Source organism: Pipistrellus kuhlii, unplaced genomic scaffold (genome assembly GCF_014108245.1).
Source record: "Pipistrellus kuhlii isolate mPipKuh1 unplaced genomic scaffold, mPipKuh1.p scaffold_m20_p_1, whole genome shotgun sequence".
In the NCBI taxonomy this organism is placed as follows: domain Eukaryota; kingdom Metazoa; phylum Chordata; class Mammalia; order Chiroptera; family Vespertilionidae; genus Pipistrellus; species Pipistrellus kuhlii.
This window is the reverse complement of record NW_023425404.1, coordinates 168,382,702-168,410,372: the sequence shown is the minus strand read 5'-3', so window position 1 is coordinate 168,410,372 and position 27,671 is coordinate 168,382,702. Positions and strand designations below refer to the sequence as shown.

Sequence of the window (27,671 nt, the reverse complement as noted above, 5' to 3'; positions counted from 1 at the left end):
TATGGCCAAATTCCCCAATAGGCTTAGTTGGTATTCCTCCAGCAGGTTTATTTGGTATTCATAGTCTAAGATTGTTAGCTATTGGGCATTCTGGTATTTATAAGAGCTGGTGAATTTGTTACTGCCAAAATCCAAATAGGATAAACTAAAATAGCTCATTAAAGCTCAATTCTTTGAGTGCTTTTAATAAAAATAACAGAAGGGCATGTGTATCAGTACTGTCAAAAGCTGCAGGGATCAAAGGAATTTGATTTTACAGCTTTCTTGTACACTATTTATCATTACAACACTTAAGAAAAAATATTTTAAGATGCTCTTTTAATTTTCAACAAATTAGACATTTATAACTCCACCAAGAATGTTTACAACACAGATATTCTCAAACATGTTAAACTTAGCAAGGATTGCTTTTGAGAAAAGAAAACACACAAAATCTCAGTATATTTTGTATTCCATGGCATTGCTTCTGTGGAAAATAGTTGGTATTCTGTAAAAAGAGAAAAGTTGAATTTAGATTCAAGTATACATGAGCATGGAAATGTGTATATAATTTTTGTATATAGCTGTTCCTATAAATATTTTGTCATGTATGATAAAATTGACACTTGAGGTATTTCTCAGCGTTTCTTCAGTTTGTATATTTTTAGCTATCATTTAATCTTTCTAATCTTTCTTTGCTGGAACATTTACTCTGTATGTTTATATTTCCCCACAAAAATCCAGTATATAAAAGTGTTTTCCTAAAGCTCACTGATATCAACAAAGTTTATGAATAAAATATTTCAAAAGTTGAAGTTATTCCTCATGTATTTATTTCCTTATGTATTTGTAGTTAAATCTTCCCATTATATGTGTAACTGCTTTATAAATAAATATAAGTCATCAGGACAAAGTTTAAAACCTCAGATAATCACATAAGAAAAACAAAGAAGAAGTAATTATTGAACTGTTTTTTTTACTGACAAAATAAAATGAAATCCTGGGTGAATTAGTCTGTGTAAAGCCAAATTTTGGAAGCAATCCAGATAAAGCTCTTTTTCTCATCTTCAGAGAGAGTATTTTACTAAATTGATCAAATAATCGAATAAATTCTATTTCACATTTGTGTGCACGCTAATACTTAGTTTAATGTTACAATCATGGACTTTTTTTCCATTAAGTATTAGACTATTTTTTGTTTACATTATGTAAATGTCTCTACATTTGTAAAGTATTATGAAAGACTAGTAGCCCTGAGCACAAATCTGTGCGCCAGTAGCTCTCTGTGGGACCTGGCCACTCTGTGCCCACTGCCCAGAGGCTCTCTGAGGCCCAGAGGCCCATCTGTGCCTGGGCATGGCCAGAATCCCTCCACAGCTCCATGCCCGCTGCCTAGAGGCCCTCCGTGGCCAGGGTGGAATGCCTGCCTCGTCGCCAGAGCGACAAAACAAGCATTTCGCCAGGCTGGTCACTACATCTCTCCTTCCCCCCATCCCCTGCCCTGGAACTGGGGGACTCCACCAGAGCTTAGAGGACTGAGCGCCATCATCTTGTGACTATGGGCACCGCCATCTTTGTGACAGAGTGATGGTTAATTTGCATATTACCCTTTTATTAGATAGGATAGTTTCTTTTCCCATAACTCTTTGTTCTTATTTCCTTGAAAAAAGAAAAAATAAGAATATGTTGGCTCATATTTCTGATATGAGCAAGCCTTTGTTGAAATAGGAGTTAATGACAGAAATAGTTTGAAAATCTACATTCCTAACTAAGCCCCGTGATCATGTTAAATTTTTTCTTTACTTTTCTCATATTTATGTTTTATTTTTTTCCTTGTCCAACTGAATTGACTAATGCATTAAGAACCACATTAAATAAAAGGTAACAGAGCATCATTGCTTGATTCCTGACATTAATGAAAATGTTCTAAAGTGTTTTACTATCAAGCCTTGTACTTTGTTTGAAACCATTATATATATAATATGAAAACTCATCTCTTTATTCTGTTAATACTTCAGAAATTGATGTGGAATTTTACTAAAAGCATCTATTGAGATAATCATATAATTTTCTTCTAATGGTGAAAATATTTTAATAGACTCCCTAGTGTCGAACCATACTGAGTTGCTGGAACAAACTTCTGGTCATGAAATTCTTTAAATATACTGCTGAATACGGTTCACTAATATTTCTTTTCAATTTTGCATTAATATTGATAAACAACTTTGACCTTCAGTTTCATTTTTTAAAAATAAATCTTTATTGTTGAAAGTATTACAAATGGCCTCTTATTTCTCCATTAACCTGCTCCCATCCCAGGCCTTCACCACCCACATTTTCCTTTTCTGTAATACTTTTGTAAGATTTGGGTATAAGCTTCATTTAAAAAAATATGATTTTTATAAAAATATTTTGAGATTTTTCTTTCTTCTCTGAGGTGGAAAAATTCAAAATCTGTTAGCCTAGGACTTTTTGAGGGGATGGTTTCTGGATAATATTTTCAATTTTTTTCCATGGCTATTAGTCTAGATTTTTTTCTTCCTTCTAAAGTGAACTTTGGTAACACCTACTTTACTGACAACCCTTTATTTTATGTAGGTTTCTGAATAGATAGGCACAGAGATTTGTTAAGTACTCTTTAATAATATCCATTTCTTCCATATCTATTTTAATGTTTCTCTTTTCACTTGTAGTTTTGCGTATTTATGGTTTCTCTCTTTTTCTTAATTAGGCTAGGCTAATTAAATAGCTTATTTAACTTTTGAAGATAAACAGATAATTTGCTATATTTACCTATCCCTCCGCTTTACACTTTATTTATTTGATCTTTCATTTATAGTTTTATTTAGTTTGCTTTCCTTTCCCAACTTGTTCTTTTTTAACTTATTAAGTCCTTAATTTACTCATTCTTTCTTGCTTAAGAGTGTTTGAAGTCTTCAATTTTCCACCAAATATGGCTTTGGCAGAGTCCCATAAATTTTAATTTTCATTGTTTTCATTATCTTTATTATCTAAATATTGTATAATATGTTCAGCATATAATCTGCATTTAGGATTACATAAAATAGTAGTAGAACATACTTTTATTTCTGTGGTATAAATTTATCAATCCGCATTTGGGTTGATTTCAAAAGTCATAGCATAATAAGATATTAGGATTACTGTATTGTATTTATTAAACAAGTAGAGCAATTCAATAACCTCTAAGTGTCTACTGTATCTCCAGATTGGAGTGGGAACTGGGAGTCCCAAAGTAAAAGTCATGTTTTCATGTCTTCCACATTTTGTTATTCTGTAGAAAAACTATACTTGAAAAATAAAAATGATTTAAAAAAGAATCTTTGAATATGAATCATTTGGACGACGGAAGTACATTTATTCTGTAAGTTCTGACCCATTACATTGAATACTAATTGCCAAAATAAGAACACAATCCCTTACAAGTACTTGCACACCAAATGGTGGTGAGGTTACTGTCTACAAAAATCAATGATAACGAATATTGTGGCATAGCCTGAGGAATACACGACATGGATAAAGCAAATTTGGCCCTGAAATACTGACATTTTCCATCATATAGCCCTCACAGATCCTATAAGTATAGGCCGTATGGAGGAATATTAATGTATACATGCAATCAAATAATGGAAATATATTGCAAATAGTTTAATTTGTGGATATCTGAAAACAACAGAAATTTTCCAACTGGGTTGAATTGTGAAACACATACCATTTTAAATGTAACCTTCTGATCTTCTTCCATTGCGTGGCTAGAAAATAACAAATTAGCAATAAATCAGTGCAATTAAGGAAGGAAGATAATTTTATAGAAAGCAGCCTAATAATGATCTTGATGTGTGATATAATCTTTTTCCTCTATGTAGTCTTATTTCTTCCTTCAATTAATTCTCCAATTGGTTGTTAGAATTAGTTCTCAAAATGCAAATTTTACCATATGGTTCCCCTTATTTCTACATTAAAGTTGAAATTCCTTAGCTAAATATTTTATTGGCTATTTTCCATTAATTCTTCTCACTCAGCCCTTACAGCCTCTCTGGATCTCCTTCACTCCACAGCCTGGGTTGCATGTCTTTCTTTTAGAACCATAGCCTCTGGATTGAAGGTGCATTTAATATAGTATTTTGTATGTACTTATTTATCAATTTCCTGTATTAGGCTGTAAACTCATGGAGATAAGAATATAATCCTATCTGGCTTTATATTCTCAGCCTTTGATAGATTGTCCAGCACCCAATAGATATTCAATAATTAGCTGCTGAATAAATGAATGAAAAATTTCTGGTAATGTATTAGGGATACAAACATTTTAGAAAGTATAGCTGCTTAGGAAGAAACTCATACTTAATAGACAATTTGGACATACAAAATACTAACTTCAATGACAAAGATTTGTCTATTTATACCCTCTATTGTACTTGATTCTTTTACTTTTAAAAGTGGATGGACATAGTCATAACTCTCCCAATCTACTGAATAAAACATTTTGTAAATGAGTCCTTAGAACTTAAGGAGTAATACATCTTTAAGACACTCATTTCCTGCTTGTGAAATTTTATGGAACTAAACTGAGAAATAGGTGAATGTCTTCTGGGGTATTTACAAGCATGAGTAGTGGATTTGAGGCCACATATGCCAGTATTAAAGCAATAAATAAGTTGGTAAAAGAAGTAAATCTCAGACTACGACACTTGATGTCAAATATCTATAAATAAAGTTCAAAACTCAATTAAAACTTATAAGTTAATGCAAATAAATGCACAGTGAGAGTATTTTTCAATTTTGATACTGATTTTTTTTAAAAAGTACAGTACATGCATACCCTGAATAAAAAATATCTGCGGCTATGACTTGCAATAGGACCTTGAAATTCTCCCTGAAAGACAAAATGAGGACATTCCAAATCAAATAACAGGAGAAATAAGTGCAAATTCCTCTTGAAAGAACAGTGAAGCTCAAAATTATTTACTACTATCCTCATAAACAAAGAGGGAATCAAGGACTTGAGTATATAATTCATAACAATAGTTAATCTTTGCATTTATACTTGAAGAATTTTCAACTAGCAGTACAACAGAACCTTGTATTTTAAAATAATTTCCTTTACTAATATAAAGATTCTATTTTCAAGAATTTTGTCACAATGTATATTCGCCAATAAGTAGAAAGAGAAATGACAGACACTTTATAATGAACTGTATTTAAAATCTCCTTTCAGCATTTTGTTAGAACAAAGTAATTTCTTTAAGATACATATTATATGTGCTAACACAAAAAGGAAAAATATAAAATAGAATTGTCAGAGCTAAAATATACAATATTGCTATAGGAATTTATATAGCAATTTGAGAGTAAACCATATTTATTCATTGAGCCTTAAAAAGGGATTTTCCCAAAATAATTCTATCTATAAAAATGGTTATAAAAAATCAAATAGGAATAAATCAATTATTCATAATGGGTATATTGAGAAGTGTTTCTTTTCTTAAAACATTTCCTTTGAAATTTAATGGAAAAAATATTTAACATTTTATGATTTCCATAAAATTGGTTTTCATAGCTTCCTATTTTCAACTACTTACTATAAAAGTATCAGTATGGCATCCAGTAGGAAATGTGTCTACAAGACCTTTTTAAAGTTATTCTATAATATAAGTAAATACATATTTTTAAATTCTACGAAATAGCTCTGACAACTATTAAAATTCTGAAATCCCTGCATTATGACAAACATATCTTACATTTTCAATATTTTATATCTAATTCTCATCTTGACTAAGTCCACTCAAAATACCTAAAAGATTGGATTTTTTTTCTTTTAAAAAAGTACACATTGAAACTATACATTTATATTGTTATATTTTTAAAAAGGGCAAAATGTAACTTAAAATGTGCTAAAATTTAAAACTCTCAAATCCAAACATGCAGGTTGTTTTAGTCTTATCATTGAAGAAAAAGCAGTATATAAAATAATTTGGGAGGCAGGGGATGGAAGTGAGGATGTCTGGCAATCAAATTTTAAGAAAAGTGTTGGAATGTACTAGGATCTGAAAACTCAAAAATACTTCACTTAAAAAATATGTTTTAAAATTAGGCAACTTAGGCCTAGCAAAGCTAACACTACTGTAATTTTTTTTCTATTTATGCCTTACATTCTTTTCTTTCATAGGTTCCTAGGAAACTCATCTTTCAATATTGGAGTTATATTTGTCCAACAGAATATACTACCAAGTACAGTTTATATTTTTAGATTGTTGTCTGCAAATATAGTCTGAAATAATATTGTAAACTCATAACTTGATATATTTTAAGAAATTGAATCTTTAAATTGAAATCTTAGGCTATTCACAAGTGAAGCAAACTTCAAAGAGTAGAAGTTAATTTTTAAAAGCGCCTCTTCTAGAAAGCTTGATAATAATTGATTTGATCCTTTTCATACTGGAAATTCTGTAATAAAGGCTATTACAGTTCCTCTTACATTTTTATTTAAGCAGGTGGCAGCTACTATCTTCCTTGATGAAATCTTAGTTTAAGAAAGTGAAGAATTTGGGAGAAAACAGTGACCATAAAATTAAATTTTGAGAAATATATTTGCCTAAACTGTATGGATGTTTAAAAAATATTTGAAGACTTTCAGTGGTACATTTAAAAAGAATAAAATTAAGATGGCATTTAAATTAAGGGAACATATAAAACAAAATAATAGAAATAACCAAGACTAGACTATAAGGAATGGCATAGTGAAAAAAATATTTGCAAAGACTAGAAGTCAGAAGAATCTATTGGAATTTCTAGATTGACCACTTACTAGAATGATCTTGGGAAAAACCTTTCTTTAACTGTTCCAAATTGTTTTCCCTTTAGTAAGCAGGATAACAGTACTTACATAAGTGCCAACAGAGTTTCCAAAAGAATAAAATAAGAGAAGACTAAAAACTATAATTCATTTTAACAATGTAAGGCATTACTTAAAAATAATACCTAGAAACTTTCATCATTGAAAGAGTTAAAATTATTTTTAAATAACAATATAAACTCCTCAATTTCTAGTTTAAAAAGCTGTTAACAATGCTATATTTCTCTTAAACATAGATATTGATATAGGGCCATATTTTTGTTAATTGTGGGAAAAACAAAACACACCTACAATTAGTTCCTGATAGATCTATATCTTGACCCTAAAGTGTTACTTTTGCTAACACTTTAGAAAGATTGCCATCCCAGTTAGTAGCCAACTTGTATACAGAGGGACAGTACACTGTATTTTTTATTTTTTCTGTTCCCGTCTTCTGACTAGCCATAGAGGATGTGTCCTTTCTTTTTTTTTAAATTGATGAGAGAGAGAGAGAGAGAGAGAGAGAGAGAGAGAGAGAGAGAGAGAGAGAGAGAGATCAATTTGTTGTTCCACTTATTTAGGCATTCATTGGTTGATTCTTGTTATGTGCCCTAACCTGGGACCAAACCCACAACCTTGGTGTACCAGGACCACACTTAACCACTGAGCTACCTGGCCAGGGCCTGGCCGTGTCCTTTCTTCCAACCCAGAATAGGTTTCCTCGCTGGGAGGATCATGATCCTTGGAAGGGAATCTAATCCCAGCTTTCCTCACTGCGCCTAGCTTGAGATAGAAGGGCCATACTAGGAGGAAGGAAAATACCTGTGTTCTTTCTGAGTGTGAGAACATTTAGGCAAACAGCTGCTCCTCGGTTACCTGGGCGTTTCTGTGTGGTTTGTCCTGAATCTTTATAAATTACCCCAGCTGGGAATTGTCAGAAGGGCTGCCCCGCACAGAGTGGCAAAGCGCGCATGCAGCTGTGTTACATACGTCCGATTTGAACCTCTTCATTCTTCTCTCATGCAGTTGAGGAACGAGCTGCAGCAACGGATGCACAACAGACGACTGAGAGACACGAACACACACACAATGAGCACAGGGCTTCTCAGCACTGGGCATTCAGACGCGTTTCCTAATTGTCTCTCTTTACCCACTCTACTTGCTTCAAACAAAATAGAACCAGAAAGATGTTCTCTAAGGCGGCCTTCTGCGAGCATTTCAAAGAACTGGGGAGGATGCGCCAAGGGAGGCAATAAAATTTGGTGGCTCTGTGCTAGGATCTTTGCTATGACGCTGAGGAAGCATTTTCCCGAGGCTTCAGCATCTGCCAAGAAGTAGAACGCCTGCCTACATTCTACTTTTTTTTTTTTTTTTTTTTTTTTTTTTTTACAAAGAGCAGCATCTGCTTCCAGACTTACTCAATGATCTGGGGCAGATGAAAACAACTCGGGGGAAAATCAGTTTTTTTTTTTTATTATGGAAGCGTTTCTCTAGAACAGTGTTTCCCAAACTTCTCTCATGACGAGAATCACCTGGTGGAGTTGTTAAACTACAGGTTCCTGAATCCCAACTAAGAAGAGCTAAACTAGAATTTGGGGATCATATAGGTAAAATTGTATACTTACAATTTTAATATCCTTACAAAATTGTATACTTACAAAATTACTAAGCTTAGAGCACTAGTTAAGTATACAATTTTACCTATATGATCCCCAAATTCTAGTTTAGCTCTTCTTAGTTGGGATTCAGGAACCTGTAGTTTAACAACTCCACCAGGTGATTCTCGTCATGAGAGAAGTTAGGGAAACACTACTGTAGAAGATTACACTGTTCACACATCTAGTAATCTCCTTTATAAATGATATAGTTTATTGAAAATTCAACATATGGAACAGGATGACGGGGGACACACAAAAAATGACACAATGTGTTGTTGATAGCAAAAAATATGACTAAGATACATTTTTCTCGAAACGGAAAGATGCCAAGCAGAAGGAAATGAAAGCACATCGGAGACATGTGGTTACCTGCTTCAGTCTCATTTTAAAAGCATGGCTTCGATGGAACCGTCTCACAAGTATTAAAATCACTTATCAAACGGACTGCTTTAAGCCCTCTAGGAGGCTATCTGTCAACCAATTCAACTTGTCTTTGGTTTTTAAAGCCGGTATAACCTAACTTTCAACTCCTAATTTGTACGAATACTCAATGTAATAAACATTTAAAACTGAGTTTATGATTACAGTTTCCTTTCTACAGGTATATACATGTTTAAAATACACTATGCTCCTCATTCCCTAAATTGGTCCATAGCTGTGAGTCACAAGCTTAGAAAGAATATTATAGTCAAATTATTATTAAGTATTCTAACTGGAATGCCAAAGGAGGTTCATTAGCATTTTTTAAATGCATGCATAAGAAGAAAAATTACCACTAAAGCACAAAACTTCAAAGTGAACTGAATCCAAGTTATTGGTATCTGGCAAATCTTAGTAAATTCTCACTCTAATTGTCTAATGACAAATAAGGAGATCTTAGATATATCTAATTATATTTAATTATATTTTTGACAATTATATTTTAATAGTTTTGAATAAAACTATTTCTCCCTTGTACTAATCACCATCTAAAATAATATTTTTTTACTTGGTTTTATCTTTAGAATCTAAGTTCCATGACAGCAGGAATTTCTTTTTTAATTTTTAATTTTACTTACTGCTTTATTTCTAGCACCTAGAATTGTGATTAGCACATAGCAGATACTCAGTAAATAATTGTTGACTGGCTGAATGATTTTAATATATATGCAATTATTGAGATATAAAACAAATTAAATGTATAAATATTGAATGCTATTTGTTCAGGTATGTATAAACTTTTAAAGTAAAAAAAATAAATTTTGCTCTAGTTCTATTAAATAAACTGCAAAAATAGGTTTGGGAAAAAATACCAATCATTACTAATAAGAAGTAATTCTACTTACCACAACATTTGAGTTGCCCAACTTCCCTGTCTTCGAATAATGAAATAAGAACTGTTAAAAATAAATAGTGAGCTTTACTATAGATGATTAGTACTTTCCTTTATTATTTTTAATCTATATACTTATGGAAATCACCTTACCCTTTTGTTGTTAACTTTTTCATCTGTTTTCTGTTTAAAAAAGATATACAAATATCATTATATTATGCATAACATAAAATTATAATGTATATAATATGTAGTATAAAATTGTCACATAAGTTTTAAAACATGATAAGTTACATAAAAAATATAAGACTTAAATTGATTAAACATATATTGCTCTAAAAACATGAAAAATTAAAGACTGTTCATAAATAAAGTGTGTACAAGATCTTTACTATAGCATTATTCATAAGAGTAAAAAATTGGAAACATCCTGAAAGTTCAATATTGGGAAGGATATGATTATGTTTAAAATATTCAGTGAAATAGATAAGAAAGAGTCCCATGAAAATACTTGTAGCTGTTCTCACCAAGTAATAAGATTGTTATTTTTGCTTTCTTCCAAAAACTTTTCTATATTCCTCTTTTCCTCCACAAATCTGTTTTTAAGAATAAATCATCTCATTCCTATTTGTTGGTTTTTTGGTTTTTTTTTCTTCCTCATTTGCTTTTAATATTAAAGGAAACTAATGGATAAACACCATTGACATTTCTTTTATTTTAATTAGAAGAAAAAAAATTAGAAAATTACTATTAAAAACACTAGAAACAATACAGTCATAAACACTTAGTTTCAGTAAATATTTATGCTTTCAAAATATCAAGGTTTCTTTGATTTATTGTATGTGAAAGGCATGGCAGTCAGAATGTACCAATAATCATGGTTAAATTAGAATTATTAATGAAAAATAAAATTCTAAACCTTAGGCTGTTATCCTTAATAAGATAGTTTTAAAATAAGCTCATAGGTAAGATATAAAATATAAAATAAGGTTTGGTACATTATGCTATTTTTCAATTTCTCACCTATTCTTATTTCAGGACTAAAAGTTCTAGAAGAATCAAGTATTTTTAATAAGAAACCAAGACAGTAAGAATATAATTTTCAAACTGACATTGACAATATAATTTGATTTTTTTTTTTTTCATTCTTAACATCCTTCTCCCTAACAAAGATTCATGTGTTCTCCAATTGTAATGTGAGTCAGGGAGAGAAAAGAAGCCAAATGACCCCACATTTCTCTCATCTGAGGTAGAACACATACTTGAGAGGGACATATAACTTTTCAATCCATGACTGTAAACTTCATTGACCTTAAATCCTCAGACATCAGAGAAATTGAAGTATTTATTTCTCATCCAAAACCAACTTATTGTCTTCAAGCTCCTCTTGGCTTATTTCTTAAATAGGGTATTTTCTTCTAGTAGGAATTCCAAAATATCACTGAGCAATTTTTCCCTACAAACAAAATACTATTTCATCCTTACCTGGGCCTTTGGTAGAGTCCCCATAATTGTGAAGCAAAGCTCCGCCAATGCATTGGATGCCTAATGGAAATGAGAAGGTACACAGGCTATGCTTCTGTTTTAACAACATTTGCATAGAAGATATATAACTCAGAAAATTGGGAAAACAAGGATATTCCAATTACCTAGACTAGAATCCTTCTAGTGGCCCATTGAAACTGATGGAATTCCTTGATTTTTCTTGTGACAAAAACCTGGCTCTTAAACATAAAACCTTCCTTCCAATTAGCAAAAAAGGAATTATGTACAATATATATGCAATGACTAAGGCTTCCCCTGTGGTCCAGATACACAGTCCTCAGTACTTGCTAAGATTTCATGGAGTTCTATGACTGACAGTAAGGAAGGCATTGCCAAAAGAGGGATTATGGTTCCCTGTTTGTAGCAAAGTCTGAATCTACAGGCCAAAGCTGGGAGCCTGGCTGAATATTACTCATTCTTGGCTAATTTGGAAGTCCTTCAATTGCTCGAAAACAATGGGAGTTGGAGAGGAAGGAGCGGTCAATGGGGCACCCAACCTGACTTACCACCCTTCCAGGCTGCTGACTGCACACCCCGGGATCAGGTTTTTCAAAGCATCTGTGTACAGAAGTAGGGCAGGGCTCCCTGTGGTTAGCAGCCAGCTGGGTGTGGTGAGGAGCAGCACAAATGGACAAGCAGAGGCGAAACCTACTTTGCACAGAATTTAGCACAGTAGCGCCATAAACAATTGATGACTTAATAAAAATGCACACTGGAAATAACGAGGATCTGGAACCATAGGGTGATATAATTAGTGGTTAAAAACACGGGCTTATGAAGGTGAGCGGCCTGCAGCCCTAGAGCAATACAAATTCCGTTTCTACTCTTTGTTAGCTGTGCTGCTTTGGGCTGGCTACCTACCCTCTCTCAGCTTCGGTTTCTCCAGCCATAAATCAGGGATGACAACATCACTGCAGGGAGTTCTTGGAAGGATTAAATGTCAGTAAAGCTCTTAGTACAGTGCCAGGTATCTAGCAGTGAGCTAACAATGGCAGCATTAGAAAAATGTGTGAAGCTTGATTTTCAGCGGTATGTACTCATAATTTAGAAGACCTGTCAAAAGGGTTATTTGGGGCCACCAATATCCTCAACGTCTGAACAACAGTGAATGGGTGATGTGGTTGGGTTTAGTGAGAGATGTAGTTGTAATCATGAAACAGCTTCTTTGAGCATCCTTCCTAGCATCAGAGGTCTGCTGTGTTCTCTTCCATGTGTTTGTCTGCCACGCGAATTATTGGGTTATTTATTAATAATACTAGTGACCTGGTGCGCGGAATTTGTAATTTATTGAAGCACTATATAAACATGAGTCATTTAATTTTATATACATTTTACTAATTTCCTAGTAAATTAGTAAAGACTAGTGATACTGATTTAAAAAGTCAAGACACATGGATTTCAAACTCAATCGAGGGACAGAATATCAGCCCCCAAATACAGCAACAGGCTCATTATTTTAATTAGCACTTTAATTTCCAAAATGTGTGAATATTATCTGCATATATATTCTTCTTAGAGATAAAAGTCCTAGCACTTTACAACATAAGCTCTTAGCTCTCAATATTACCTGCAGATGATGTAATAATTTCTAATATATTGACATCTATACTAATAAAAGAGTAATATGCTGATTAGACTGGAAGACCTTCCGGACAAAGCCGAGGGCTTGGCTGGCCTGCAAACCGCCCCCAAGTGGCCATCAGCCCCTTGCCCAGACCAGCCATGCTCCCCAGTGGGGATCCCAACTCTGAAGGAGGTGTGGCCAGCCTGAAAATGTCCCTCAGCCACTCACCCAGGCTGGCCCCACCCCCCAAAAGGACCCCCACACTGAGCTGGACCCCCTTTAAGGCAGAGTTGGCTCCCACCTGTGCACCAGGCCTCTATCTATACTAATAAAAGGGTAATATGTTAATTAGACTAGGAGACCTTTTGGATGTCCTTCTGGACAAAGCCATGGTGGTGGGGCTGAGGCAGAGGCGGTTAAGGGAGATTAGGCCAGGAGGGGAGGGCAGTTGGCGGCAATCAGGCTGCCAAGGGGGGGCAGTTGGGGGTGAGCAGATTGGCAGGGGGGGCAGTTGGGGACAAGCAGGCCGGCAGGCAGAGTGGTTAGGGGCAATCAGGCAGGTAGGTAGGTGAGCAGATAGGAGCCAGTGGTCCCAGATTTCAAGAGGGATGTTCGAGAGGTCCCAGATTGGAGAGGGTACAGGCCAGGCTGAGGGACATCCCCCCCATGCATGAATTTCATGCACCAGTCCACTAGTGTTTTAATAAGTCCACAAAGTCAGGACAGATCCAAAGGGGAAAATGGAGCATTCAGCACTACACAAATGCCTCCATCATTACAAAACACCTCCCACTGGAGTTACCTGAGGCTGAGAACCAATGGACAGGAAAGAGGAACAAGCAGCATCTATCTGTAGAAAACAAAAATGCCAGTTACATCTTGGAGGTTGACAGAAAACAGCAGAAAATGGAAAGCAGATTTTACAAAATCAGGTTACCTATGCAATGGTAACCAAAGTTCCAATAATACTTGGATGGCCATAAGTCTGATTCTATAGTCTGGACTCTTGGATTTTGGGGAGAGGAGCCCCTTAAACTTTCTAAGGAAGTCCTGCAATTGGGATTTTCCAAAAATTCACCTCCAGTCACAGGGGTCCTATGTCCATCGGGATCATTAGAGAGTATAAAGATGCTTCAAACACTGAGGGAAAAATAGTTCCTGTGTTCTTCAGCCCGAGAAGTGTGAGTGGTGATCAAAAATGACCTTGGAATTAAGGAGCACCCTGTTATTATGTGGTTCTTTATTACACATAAATCTAGCCATACCATCTGAATTAAATGATAGTAGCATAAGTGCTAAATTACAAATATCATGGTTAGTAGTAGAAAGTGAAACACAACAAGGGCAGCCTACTAGTTTGCTACCACGGGGCCAGCATCAAAAAGGGTTCTATTGTACCAGAGTTTATTGAATCACATTTGGCATCTAGCAGTTCTCCTAAAGAGAAAACATGAAAGATTTTAAACTGTAATATAAAAGACTTACATTAATCATTCAAAAAACACTGTTGAGAAGTTAAGCACTAAGCTAGATGTCTGAAGTTATTTGTGGCAATTATTATTATTATTATTATTATTATTATTATTATTATTGGTGGCCTTTTAAAATGGAACTGGAAACAATGGAACTGATTCTTATCTTTCTAGAATCATCTAGGTTTATGACATACCATTGCAGGGGCCCCTTTCTAGTCTCAGAATCCTTTTTTGAACAGTTTAATTTAATTTCCATCCTCCCACCAAACTGAAGAGGGGTTATCATACTCTTCAGTCATAATTTCTCAAGTTCCTTGTTGCTTTCAAGTTGAACATGTCCTAAAATATATTATTCTCCAGTTAGAGAATAACAAAGGTGTCCAATATTATTATTTTTTTTAAAAAAGCAAGCTTAGATCTCTCTCCTCTTTATCCTCACAGAACTTGTCATCTTCTCTATATATCGCAGATGTGGGGGAATTGTTTTATCCCACGTATCCCTTGCTCCCTCTTCCATGCCATATAAACCCAGAATCATGAATATAAACACATACACACATATACACACACATGGTACACACATACACACACATAGTTATAAACTTCTTGAGGGCAGTGACTATGCCATATCTAACTCGGCTAGAGTAGGTTCTCAATAAATATTACTTAACTAAATGTAATTGAACTTATGGAAAAAAATATGAGACAAGTCAATTGAGAGAGGAAAGCCAAAAAAGGTACCCATGTAAGCTCTGAATTGTGACCCAGGTGTAATCTATCACCTCCCAATGATATTTACTGTGATTTAGCAGGTTGGAGAAAGCGATTTCTTCTAACATTTTTGTGCTGCTTAGGTATCTGAGCTCAAGGGGAAGGCTGTCCACCCACAGACCAGGCTGCCCATCTGCGCATGATGGCCATTGTGTCCAAGAATACAGAGCTCCAGAGCCCCAAGGTAAGTAATGAGTGCATCCACATCGTTTGAATAAAAACATCAGAATAAGAAAAAAACACCAATTAATTAAATTAAGAGATAATTGCAAAGCTTTTCAGCCTTTGTTCTCCTTTCTGTTAGAGGGCACAGCAACATCGCTGGCCCATTTGTTCATTGTACTCGGATTCTGGACCTAATGGTTTTAAGTGCCGCTAATGGCTTTCGAGAACTCTGCAGAATTCATTGATGAATTTGGTGGAAAATGTATTACCATATGACTGGCATTTCGTTTTTTTACAGATAGACGCTGCTTGTTCATCTTTCCTGTCCATTAATTCTCTGTACTTGGGTTGAAAATATGTGTTTCTAGTATTCTTAGCATCTTAACTTACTTAAATGATAGGGCTTTTACATCTCAGGGTTTTACCCAGCATTATCATCTAAATTATTTTTTTCAAAAATTTCCCACAGAATATTCTAGTAGATGGTTTCAAGCTAAAATAAATGTTTCTTTATTAGACTTTAGCTGTTGTCTAAGTGATCTTTCATCTTGTTTATATTTTTCTGGCATGTGTGTGTTTTGATATACCGAAGCAAAGATCCTTATAAAAAAAACTATGAATTCTATGCAATTAAAGACTGTTTAGTACTTGGCACTCACCATCTATCTTATCTTTTCCCTTATATATATACTATTGGGGGTGGCTAGGTACAAAGGGTATTCTTCTAGGTTCATAGCTCACTGTCATCATTGGGCTCTATTTATTATTTTTATCTTCCCATTTCCTACTCCTATTCCATCCTCTTATGGGCAACTCTTCTGTCATGTATGTGGGTCCTTCATTTGTTTAGGATCCTATAAAATGTTACTGTTGTTTGGTGAGCACATATGGCATTTTCTTACTTTTTTTTCTTTTTCAGTTAGCACTATACTTGGAGACCTGGCCATGATATTGGGTACTCTAGTATGCTGCTCCCAGCTGTTGGAGAATACCTACAATGTGTACCCACCACATGTTGCCTATACACTCCCTGATGATGGACAGCTGGGTTCCCTTGAATCCCTCCTTTACCTCCTGTATCTGTCCTCCACTCACGGATCTGTAGGAGAATATCTGGGCTATATCCTCAGGAGAGGAAATGGGGAAACCTAGGTGGCTTTAAAGATGGCTCTGGAGTTGACACTCTTACCATCAATGTGTGAGGGTACACACACCCCACATCTTTGCTAACGTTCGCCATTATGACACTTGGCCGCTTTCTTAATTTCCATTTCATTATTACTAATGAATTTAAGCATCGCTGTAGGCAGGTTTGTTGGCCTTTTAGGTTTTGTCTTAAATTGTCCTATCCTTTGACTATTTTTACCAGGATTCCCATCCTTATCCAATTGATTTGATAGTATTTCTTAGGTTATTCTAGAAATCAATCCCTTATCAGTTTAGACATTGTTCATATCTCATTTCAAAGGTTCTTTTCTTTTTCTGTGGCATCTTTTGTTGAAAGAAATCTTTACTTTTAATGTAAATCAATTCAGCATTTTTTGACCCTATGATTTATATTTGAAGTTTTATTTAGGGAGTCTTTCCCTGCTACTAGCTCCCAAAGATGTTTTCCTAGTAGAAAATGTTTTCTATTAATTTCATAATTTTACCCTTTATATTTAGACTGGAGGCCTGGTGCATGAAATTTGTGCACAGGTAGGATCCCTAGGATTGGCTGGCGATCAGGGCCAATCTGTGGGGCGACCAGCAGGGAGATTGGGGGGCCACCACTGGCACCTGCCTTGGCCTGCTTGACACCACCAGCTTGCCGGCCCCACCCCCCACCACTGCTGTCGGTTGCCTCCCTCTGCAGGCAACTGGGCAGGGTGATTGGGGGTGCCCTTCCTCTGGCACCCACCTTGGTTGGCCTGGGGCCTGCAGGCTAGGGGAAGCTCCTGTGTTGAGCATCTGCCCCCTAGTGTCAGTGCACATCATAGCAACCAGTAGTTCTGCCATTTGGTTGATTTGCATATTAGGCTTTTATTATATAGGATCTTTAATCCACCTGGAGCCCCCCTTTGTTAGGGTGTTAAGTTTTACTTTCCTCCATATAGAAAGACAGTTTCTCAACCCTCACTGGCCAAACACTCTGTCTTTTCCCCACTGAATTTTAGCATCACTTGTATTGTAAGTTAAGTTTGCATGTACCTGAATTTCTGTCTTACATTGGGTTCTCAGAAACAGGCCTTGAGATAAGGATGTTGATATAAGTAGATTTGGGGGAGGTGACCCAAGGAGCACTAATAGAAGTCCAGAGAAATAAAACAGGGACGAGAAGAAATCCAATGAAGGGAATGTTATCAAGCAGGTTATCACTATTCGTAACTGGGGTCAATATGTCTGGGGAGCTCTGGGAGCCAATGTAGAACTCAGAGTTAAGGTGTTTAGCCACCAACTCCCTTGGGTCACCAAGTGGAGGCTGCTCTCCGTGGGGGCATTTACTCTCAGGCATTTCTGGTGGTATGTGCCCTGAGCACAGGCCAAGCAGGCAGGTCCATAGGGGCATGCGATTAGAATCAGCAAATTCGGAGTGCCCGGAATGGTGAGTGAAAGGAGCAGAGCAGGGCACTGACAGTGTCTGTTAAACTCTCCAGGCTTTAGTCCCTGTTCCGTTAGCTAGTCCGTCTGTTCCTGTGTCCTTACCTTTTCTATTACTACAGTTTTCTAGTACTTCTTGATGACTGCTAGGGCTAGTTCTCATTCTTAGCTCTTTATATTTAAAATCTCCTTAGCCATTTCTAGACCTACACTTTTCCATATCAATTTTAGGTTACATTTGTGAAGTTTCTTAATGAACACTAAATGAATTTTCTTAATGTAATTCACTATGATTATAAAGGAGAAAAGGCATACTGCTTATTTCGAAAAATGCAGATAACGTTTTTAATTAAGTTCAAATTTGATTTAATATTAACAAAACTCTTAGTAAGATTATTATACTAAGCAAAATAAGCCAGTCAGGGAAAGACAAGTATCACATAATCTCACTCATATGTGGAATCTAATGAACAAAATAAACTGATGAACAAAATAGATCCAGAGACACAGAAGCATGGAACAGACTGAAATCTCAGAGGGAAGACAGAGGTGGGTAGATGGATGAGTGGGAAGAGATCAACCAAAGAACTTGTATGCATATATGCATAACCATGGACACAGACAATAGTGTGGTGAAGGCCTGGGGCAGCAGTGGGCTAAAAAGGGAACATATGTAATATTTTCAGCAATTTATTTTTGAAGATAATTTCCATGTCCAGCCAGTGTGGCTCAGTTGTCAAGCAAGAACCCATGAACTAAGAGATCACCAGTTTGATTCCAGGTCAGAGAAGCATTGATTAGATGCTCAAATCTCAGAGGGACGATAGAGGAGGGTGGGGGGAAGGGGAAGAGATCAATCAAAGGACTTGTATGCATGTATATAAACATAATCAATGAACACAGACACCAGGGGGTTAAGGGCATGAACAGGAGTGGGGTTGGGGGGGGGCAATGAGGGATAAGGACAGATATGTAATAATCTAATCAATCAATCAATGAATGAATCAATCAATCAAATATAATTTCCATGCCCAGCCGGTGTGGACCCATAAACTAAAAGTGATCAAGCATGGACCCATAAACTAAAAGGTCAGCAATTTGATTCCAGGTCAGGGCACATGCCCAGGTTGTGGGCTCGATTCCCAGTAGGGGGCATGCAGAAGAAACAACTCTCATCAATGTTTTTATCTATCCCTCTCCCTTCCTCTCTCTTTAAAATCAGAAGAGAATTTAAGAAGAGAATTTTCTTAACTCCATAAATTACATAATAAAATTCTAGAGCAAATGTATGCTTATTATGATTGGAATACTTTTAAAATGGATCCTTTCTAATTTATGGAAACTTTCCTTGCATGTTAATACTGGTCTATTTTTTCTTAATGTCCAATTATATTAGAAAAGAATGTATATACTATTTAGTGCAGGATTTTAAAAATATGACAGCTCAAATTTTTAAATTTTATGGTTAGGTCTTTGATAAATCTACTTTTGTGTTATCTGTTTTAATTATCTGTTTTGAGAAAGGCATATTAAAGTCTCTAACTACAACTGTTCATTATTCCCTGAAGTTCTATCAATTGTTAAATAAATTGTGAGGTTGTTTTGTTAATATATATTAAGAATGATTGTATCTTTATGTTTGTTCTTTTATTAGCATACAACATTCTTCCTTGTTATAACAGTTTGTTCATTTAATTCTATGTTATCAGATATAAGATTGCTATTCCGATTTTTTGCCATTCATATTTGCTTGGCACATCATTTTCCATCCTTTTATGCTTAGCCTATTTTGTTTTGTTTTCTGTTTTAAATGTACCTTTTATAGATAACATATGCAAACTCATATTTTTTTTCTAAAAAAATACAATCTGAGAAGCCCTGTCCTTTTTTTCACTTTTTAAAAATTTCTTTATTGATTAAGGTATTACATATGTATCCTTATCCCCTTATTGCCCCCCAAACCCCCACTCATGCCCTCACCCCCCTGTTGCCTGTGTCCATTGGTTAGGCTTATATGCATGCATATAAGTCCTTTGGTTGATCTCTCCCCCTTACCCCCACCCTCCTCTGCCTTCCCTCTGAGGTTTGACGGTCTTTTAAGTGGTGTATTTTAGCCCACTTTTTAAAAAAATATATATTTTATTGATTTTGTACAGAGAAGAAGGGAGAGAGAGAGAGAGTTAGAAACATCGATGAGAAAGAGTCATGGATCAGCTGCCTCTTGCACACCCCCTACTGGAGATATGCCCGCAACCAAGGTACATGCCCTTGACCGGAATTGAACCCAGGACCCTTCAGTCCCCAAGCCGACGCTCTATCCATTGAGCCAAACCAGTCTCGGCCCACTTTTTTTTTTTTTTTAATTTCTCTCTTATGAGGACTTATTTCTGCCACCTTACTTTGTTTCTTTTCACTTTTCCTTCTTTTATTTAATAAAAATTATAATTCTAAATGTTATAATATCAGAATGTTAGTAAAATTATAGCTGTCCCTAAACGTAATTATAGTATTTCATTTTACTATAAGTTCAAAGAAGGGTATAGTTTCCACTAATTTGTATGAGGGTAATTCTTTACCTCATTCCACAATTGTAGCTCTTCCTCAGGCTGTAATCCTTGAGGTAAAATTGGAGCACCTAAAAAAAAAAAAGTTAGACTCACATGTTAATATTATAATACGTATTAAAAAAATTAAACATTTATATATACATTTATTAGTTGCTTAATAGCGGGGATATGTTCTGAGAAATCCATTGTTAGGTGATTTTGTCATTATGTGGACATCATAGAGTGCACTTAGGGAAACTTAGATGGTATTGCTTAACATATACCTAGCTTAATATATACCTAATAGTATAGCCAATTACTGCTTCTAAGCTACAACTTACACAGCATGTTACCGTACTGAATCCTACAGGCAATTGTAACAAAATGCTATTTGTGTATCTAAACAGCCCTGGCCAGGTAACTCAGTTGGTTAGAGTGTCGTCATAATTTGCTAAGGTTACGGGTTCAATCTCTGGTCAGGGCATATATAAGAAACAACCAATGAATGTATAAATGAGTGGTTCAACAAATTGACATTTCTCTCAAATCAATACAAAATAATTAAACATATATAAATATAGGAAAGGTATACTAAAAATACAGTATAAAAGATTTAAAAATGGGCTCTGGCCAGGTTCTCTCAGTTAGAGCATCAGCCTCTAGACTGGAGAGTCGTGGATTTGATTCCTGGTCAAGGGCACATACCTCAGTTGCAGTTCTATCCTAGCTCTGATCAGAGTATGGCGGGGGCGGGAGGCGGGGAGTGGGGGAATGGAAGGGGGGGATGGAAAGTCAATAGATGTATCTCTCTCACATTGATGTTTCTCTTCCCTCACTCTTCCCCACCTCCACTCTCTCTATAAGAAAAAAACAACCAATGACATCACCCAAACCCAAGAAAGGTTTTTGATGCAGTCACAGATGTAATCCTCCCATAATTGCCTTAGTCTCTTCTCAGTGTTTTCCTCAGTTGCAGCAATAGCCTATTCAAAGTTCCTGCTCCTGTCATAGGCCTGAAAGGTGCTATAATTCCTTGATTCATTGTTTGGATCAAAGAAGTAATGTGTGAGATGATATAGAGATGAAAATCACCAATGAAAAGAGGATATCTTGGAGCATTATCAACAATAACCAAAATCTCAAAAGGTATATTATTCTCCAAACAGTACTTCATTTCACTGGCGCGGCAACTCAGGAGGACATCTTGGAAGAGAAGTTGGGTCATTCACAACTTCTTATTGCTCCTGTAGGACAGTGTGTGCTTATGGATAGGCCTCCAGGTCCTGGGGTTCTCACTCTGCCAGATCACAAAGGGTTTCCATTTGTAGCTTGTGACATGGCCCCGCGTAAGACTGTTCTCCTGTCCCGAAAAGCCTGGGAACCTGGCATCGACATGGCCTTCTTTTGTGTGTGTGTGTGTTTTTTTCTTTTTTCTTTTTTAAAATATATATTATTGATTTTTTACAGAGAGAGGGATAGAGAGTTAGAAACATCGATGAGAGAGAATCATCGATCAGCTGCCTCTTGCACACCCCCTACTGGGGATGTGCCCACAACCAAGGTACATGCCCTTGACCGGAATCGAACCTGGAACTTTTCAGTCCGCAGGCCAACGCTCTATTCACTGAGCCAAACTGGTCTTGGCAGACATGGCCTCCTTTTGGATGCAAGTCCTTTCAGGCATCCATTTCAGAATGGGGAGTTTTCATACATGCTGAACATTATTTGCTCTGGCAAGTAATTTTCCACTACAAATGCTTCAGCTGCCTTCACATCAGCCCGTCAGACGCACCACTCACTTTCTCATGATGTAATCAAAAACAAGTTTTGAATTGCCACCCGGAGGCTAGCAATAAACTCAACAGTGTAGTCGGGTCCAGCCTTTTCTCTCTCACATCATAGATTTGCTTAGGACTTTTTTGCTTTGACCACGATCATCATGGTGCTGAGAGGGGTAACTTCTGTGTCCGTTCTCCAATCCAGGCCGTGTCTGTCTGAGGCCCTTCTCAAATTATGTTAGTTTCTCTGTCTTTAAAGAAGTGGATCCTTAACAAGGAAGTAGATCCTGTCACTTTGTTCTTGTTCTTCAAGATTATAGTGATGGTGAAGTGGGGTATGCCTGACTGGCAAGCAACAACCATCACTGATCGTCCACCTTTGTAGTCAATCACTTTTAATTTTGTTTCCAGGTCAATCACTAAACACCTCTTATTGGCAAGATTAGCGGTGGATTTTGTTTGCTTAGGGGCCGTGATGAAAACAACATGAGATTAAATCAAGCACAAGAGAAAAGGAACAATTAACAGACACAGCAAATACGAGATGCATGAGGCTGCTGCTGGCATAACACAACATCCTGTTTTACAGCAAACCTTTTTTTTTTTTTTTTTTATCAGTATAAAGAGTACACTCTAAAATAATGATCAAAAGTATAATATAGTAAATGCATAAAACAGCACCATAGTCATTTTTTATCATTATCAAGTATCATGTACATTACCTAACTATTTGTGCTATACTTTTACACAACTGTCAGTGCAATAAGTATGTTTATACCAACTCACAAGCAATGCATTATGGCAGGACAATCAGATGGCTAGGACATCACTAGGCAATAGGGATTTTTCAGCTCTATTATATTACTAGAGGCCTCGTGCATGAAATTCATGCACTGGAGGGGGGTGTTCCTCAGCCCAGCCGGCATCCTCTCCAATCTGGGACCCCTTGGGAGATGTCCAACTGCTGATTTTTGGCCCGATCCCTGTGTGATTGGGCCAAAACCAGCAGTTGGACATCCCTCTCACAATCCGGGACTGCTGGCTCCCAACTGCTCGCCTGCCAGTCAGTCTGATCACCCCCTTACCACTCCCCTGCCAGCCTAATTGATGCCTAACTGATCCCCTGCTGGCCCGATTACTACCAACTGCCCTCCCCTGCCAATCTGGTTGTCCCCAACTGCCCTCCCTTGCTGGCCTGGTCACCCCTAACTGCCCTCCCCTGCCGGCCATCTTGTGGTGGCCATCTTTGACCACATGGAGGCAGTCATCTTGTGTGATGGATGGCATGAGAGTCAATTTGTTTATTACCTCTTTATTATATAAGAATAGGACCTCTATCATTGACTGAAAGGTCATTATGCAGCACATGACTGTAGTTACATTTGAGTTCATATAAGAAGACATACTTATGAAATAAACCTTTATAATATTATGAAGGCATTACTCTCAGGAAAGAATCACATATGTCCACACAAAAACTTGTATTAGTGCATGAATGTGCATGGCAGCATTATTCATAATAGCCAAAAGTACAAAAAAAACATCCAAATATCTACTGTCTGGTGTATCAGTAAAAAAATATAGTACATCCTCACAATAGAACACTATTAGCCATCAAAAGGAATGACAAATCTCAGAAGGAAGGGAGGAGAGGGAGACAGGAAGAAATTTACCAAAGAACTTATGTGTATATGGGCATAACCCATGGATATGGACAATAATGTGGTAAGGGCCTGTAGGAGGTTGATGGGGGCAAAATGAGGGTGGTGGTGGTGATATAGCTATAATATTTTCTTTCTTTTTTTTAAATTTTATTTTATTGTTGTATTACAAATAGTACATGTCTCCCCCCTCCCCACTATCTGAAATTCTTTCAACAATAAAAATTAATAATAATTATTATAATATAAAAGAACTACAGATGCTCCTCAACATATGATGGAATTACACCCCAATATCACAGCTTAGCCTAGCCCATATCAGATGTGCTTACATTAGCCTACAGTTGGGCAATTATGTTGAGTTTCATCTCAACAGTAATTGCCTCCCTCTTTTTGTCACCATAAGCAGGAGATACATTTTGTTGCCATGGTGGGATGCAAAACACAAAACACAATATCCCCAAAATGGTGGCAACACAGTGCTATTATAGTACCCTGCGGAGTGTCAGTTGGTTACCCTCACGATCACACGGTCCCCAGGGAGCTGTGACCTGCTGCCGCTGCCTAGCATCACAAGAGCTTGTCATACCACACACAAGGTGGGGCAAAAGTTTACAGTTGTTCGTATGGAAAATGATACAGTAATTAATAAATAACTACTAGTAATAGAACAAGAATAAACTCTGTTTCACATACTCACAACTGTAAGCCTACTTTTGCCCTATCCTTAATTGTTAGCCTGAGAAAGGATCAGAATTCAAAGAATAGTTTCCGCTAAATGTATATTGCTTTGTGCCACCATGAAGTAAAAAAAAAAATAAAAAAAATAGGACGTCGAGCCACCATTAGTGGGGGACTGTCTGTACTGGTATATATTACAACATCGCTGAACATCAGACATAAGAGACTAAGTCAAATACGACCAAACATTGTATGGTCTCACTTATATGGGATTTCTAGAAAAGGCAAATCAATAGTGATAGAAAAATGAATGGTTGCCTGGAGCTGGGAATGGAAATGAATTTTAAGAATTCTTCAGTGAGCAGGGGCCTGACTAGAAAAGGACACTTCTTAATTTAGTCCTGGGCACCTTATCACTTACTGTCACAGATCAAGTCAAGTGATAGCTTGTTGCAGATATCCCAAATGTTGCCCAGTTATAGGAAATTTCCTTCTTTATTTTAATACTAGTAGCCCTGCACACGAATCTGTGCGCCAGTAGTTTGCAAGTAGCTCGCTGCCGCTCTCCAGTAGCTCTCCACCCACTGCCTCGCCCTCCTGTAGTTCCCCCCACCCCACTCCCCTACTTCCCACCTCATAGCTTGCTGCCCTGCCCCCTCCTGTAGCTCTCCACCGCCCACTCATAGTTTGCTACCCCACCCTCCTGCTGATCCGTGTTCCGGTTGTTACATGGTCAGTCCTTATACTTCATGGCATAACAACCATTTGCATATTACATCTTTATTATATAGGATTGTTCTCTGAATAGTAAACAGTTTCCATCCACAGAATCCAACTGGCCCTTTGTCTTCTCATTGCTATCGCATGCTCTGCTAATTCATTCATTGACACTGTTTTATTTTCTTCTGGCTTCGTGACCTACATTAATATTTATTTGTTTTTAGACACATCCAGTTGCATCTCCTGTAAGGGTTAAATCCAGGTAGATTCTCTCCCAGGTGTGCTTATGTAAGTCAAGCTTCCCCATCAGTGTCATCTTTAGAGATTCAGGACTGGGGCACATCACACTGTGTATGCACCCTCTCCCCATTTCTTCACAACTGTGAGACATAAAATTAGCTTTTGGTATCAAGAGCAGTCTGAAGGGGAAAGAAGACACAAAAGGGCCATTTGGGAGGTCTCTGTGTACTGACAGATGTGTTTCATCCCTTTGCTTGAGAAAGGTTAGGGAATATTTATGAGTCAATCGATCAGACAGCAGATAGGCTATTTGGGAAATGAAGCCCAAGATGCATCTTTTTTAGAAAGCAGCTGCTGCCTTCCATAGTTTCTGTTCAATCAGCAGCACCCCAAAGTGCCCTCTCCTCAAAAGCAGGTATCTCTCACTGATGCCCACACCACTGCAAACACATACCAGGTAACCTGCATGGAAAGTACATTTGCTTTACAAAGGAAACAAACGAAAGAAAGAAAGAAAGAAAGAAAGAAAGAAAGAAAGAAAGAAAGAAAGAGAGAGAGAGAGAGAGAGAGAGAGAGAGAGAGAGAGAGAGAGAGAAAGAAAGAAAGAGAGAAAGAAAGAAAGAAAGAAAAAGACAAAATACACCACACGTTTAAAACTATGATTATCTGCTTCCTTGGCAAGCTAGATAAAGATCACCTTCCTAATTTTACCAATACTAAACTGAAAAATATCACCATTCCTTTGCATAAGTCACTGTGTCTCTGCTGGCTGTGATGGAGAAGGCTCTGGTTTCCTTTCTTTCTGTTTGCTTAGCTCTCAAAGTCAAACTACCTTGTTTTTCAAGCAGCGGACTCTTCCTTCTCTCCCCTCCCACCACCAGCAAGGAAAGGAGAAAACCAAAACCATTAGAGGACAATAATAAAAAGAAATACCTTGGGAAAAGGAAAAATAGCCTCTGTCTCCCCACCTCTACCTGAGAGCCGACCTGCGTGCTCTGAAAGGTCCCTGTTCCCGGTGACATTCTGAACAATGAGGAATGGGCCTGCTGTCTCTGACAGGGGGGAAGAGGGAAGCTGGGAAATGCATGGTCTTAGGCCAGTGGCTGCCCTGAAGGAGAATCCCTCAAGGCCCCTGGAAAGGTAACCCAGAGAGACTCGGTAAGGGATCTCCCCACTCTGAGGTGCGCTCTGCTCTACCCTCCCAAGCTTCCGACCTCCCCCCCTGACCATGTCTTTGCTTTTTCCACTTCTTTCCTCTAACCCAAGCTCAGGACGTCCCTGTGGCGATCAAGTCGCATCTGCTTTCCACCTGAGCTATAGCATAAGCTGAAAGCCTGTTCGCACAGGTGCCTCTCCAACCCTGTATGCTAAAAAACACAAACATAATAAATAAACACACACACACACACACACACACACACACACACACACACACACACACACACACCCCTTTTCCGGATCTGGCGCCTGAAACCTGCAAGGCGCAGAGCCTCTCGCTCTCACCCCTCTCTCTAACCCTCTAACCGGAGCGGGGCCGGTGTCTCCGGCGCAGACGGAGCGCTCTCCACACTGACTTCGCAGCGGCAGGTGCAGCAGCGCGCTCCCTCCGGTTCTGCTTAGACCACCGACCCCTGCGCTCACTCCGATCGCAGGGGAAGCATCTCCATTCCGCTCTTCCCGCTCCCGTTACCCGTGGGCGAGTTTCCCCGCCGCAGGCTGTCCCCCACCCCCCCGGGGGGCTCCGAGGCCCCTGCGCCCTGGCTGCAGCGCTGGGGCCGGGCGGACGGGGAGCGGGGCGCGCGGCCAGGAGGCTGCCGGGGGGCGCGGGGGGCGCGGCCAAGGGGTGCTGGGGGCGCGGGGCGCTCACCTTGGCCGGCGCCCGCCCAGCAGGCCAGCAGCAGGAGCAGCAGCAGCGGCGGCGCAGGGAGCAGGGGCGTCGCGGCCCCTTGTCCGGGGGGCGTCCTGGGGAGGCGGCTTGTTGCCGGCGGCATCTCGGCGCCTGCGGACGGACAGATGGACGGACGGCTCGGGGTTCGCGGGGTGGGTGTCGGGCCTCGCCTCTGCGTTCCCGGAGCGCACTCGTGGGGCTCGGCCGCGGATCTGCCAGCCCCGCTCGGCGCCAACTTTTAAGCCCCGTGGACAC

The 27,671-nt window shown here is 37.9% G+C and overlaps 1 protein-coding gene across 2 annotated transcripts; it reads right to left on the bottom strand.

Moving 5' to 3' along the window:
• Window positions 1-165: 165 nt before the first annotated feature.
• NMU (neuromedin U) lies at window positions 166-27,671 on the bottom strand. 2 transcript variants are annotated; one of them, XM_036415857.2, is made up of 10 exons: window positions 27,396-27,650; window positions 20,479-20,537; window positions 13,714-13,761; window positions 11,288-11,347; window positions 9,956-9,985; window positions 9,816-9,866; window positions 7,823-7,897; window positions 4,820-4,873; window positions 3,710-3,749; window positions 166-487 (listed from the first exon to the last, which is right to left on the bottom strand). In XM_036415857.2, the coding sequence occupies exons 1-9, from the start codon at window positions 27,517-27,519 to the stop codon at window positions 3,714-3,716; spliced, it is 537 nt and encodes a 178-aa protein (XP_036271750.1). In that variant the 5' UTR covers window positions 27,520-27,650; the 3' UTR covers window positions 166-487; window positions 3,710-3,713. The 2 variants fall into 2 exon arrangements, with proteins under 2 accessions (XP_036271750.1, XP_045428406.1); XM_045572450.1 differs by lacking the exon at window positions 7,823-7,897 and having other exon boundaries at window positions 27,396-27,671.

What these genes read in the sequence shown, in the direction of transcription:
- NMU (XM_036415857.2), bottom strand. Translation starts at nt 27,519, where the DNA reads ATGCCGCCGGCAACAAGCCGCCTCCCCAGGACGCCCCCCGGACAAGGG. An exon ending in AGCTACAATTGTGGAATGAG is followed by an intron (nt 13,762 to 20,478) that starts GTAAAGAATTAC and finishes TGTTTTCTACAG; the next exon opens with ATAGATGCTGCTTGTTCCTC. An exon ending in GCAGATATTTTTTATTCAGG is followed by an intron (nt 3,750 to 4,819) that starts GTATGCATGTAC and finishes GTTATTTTCTAG; the next exon opens with CCACGCAATGGAAGAAGATC.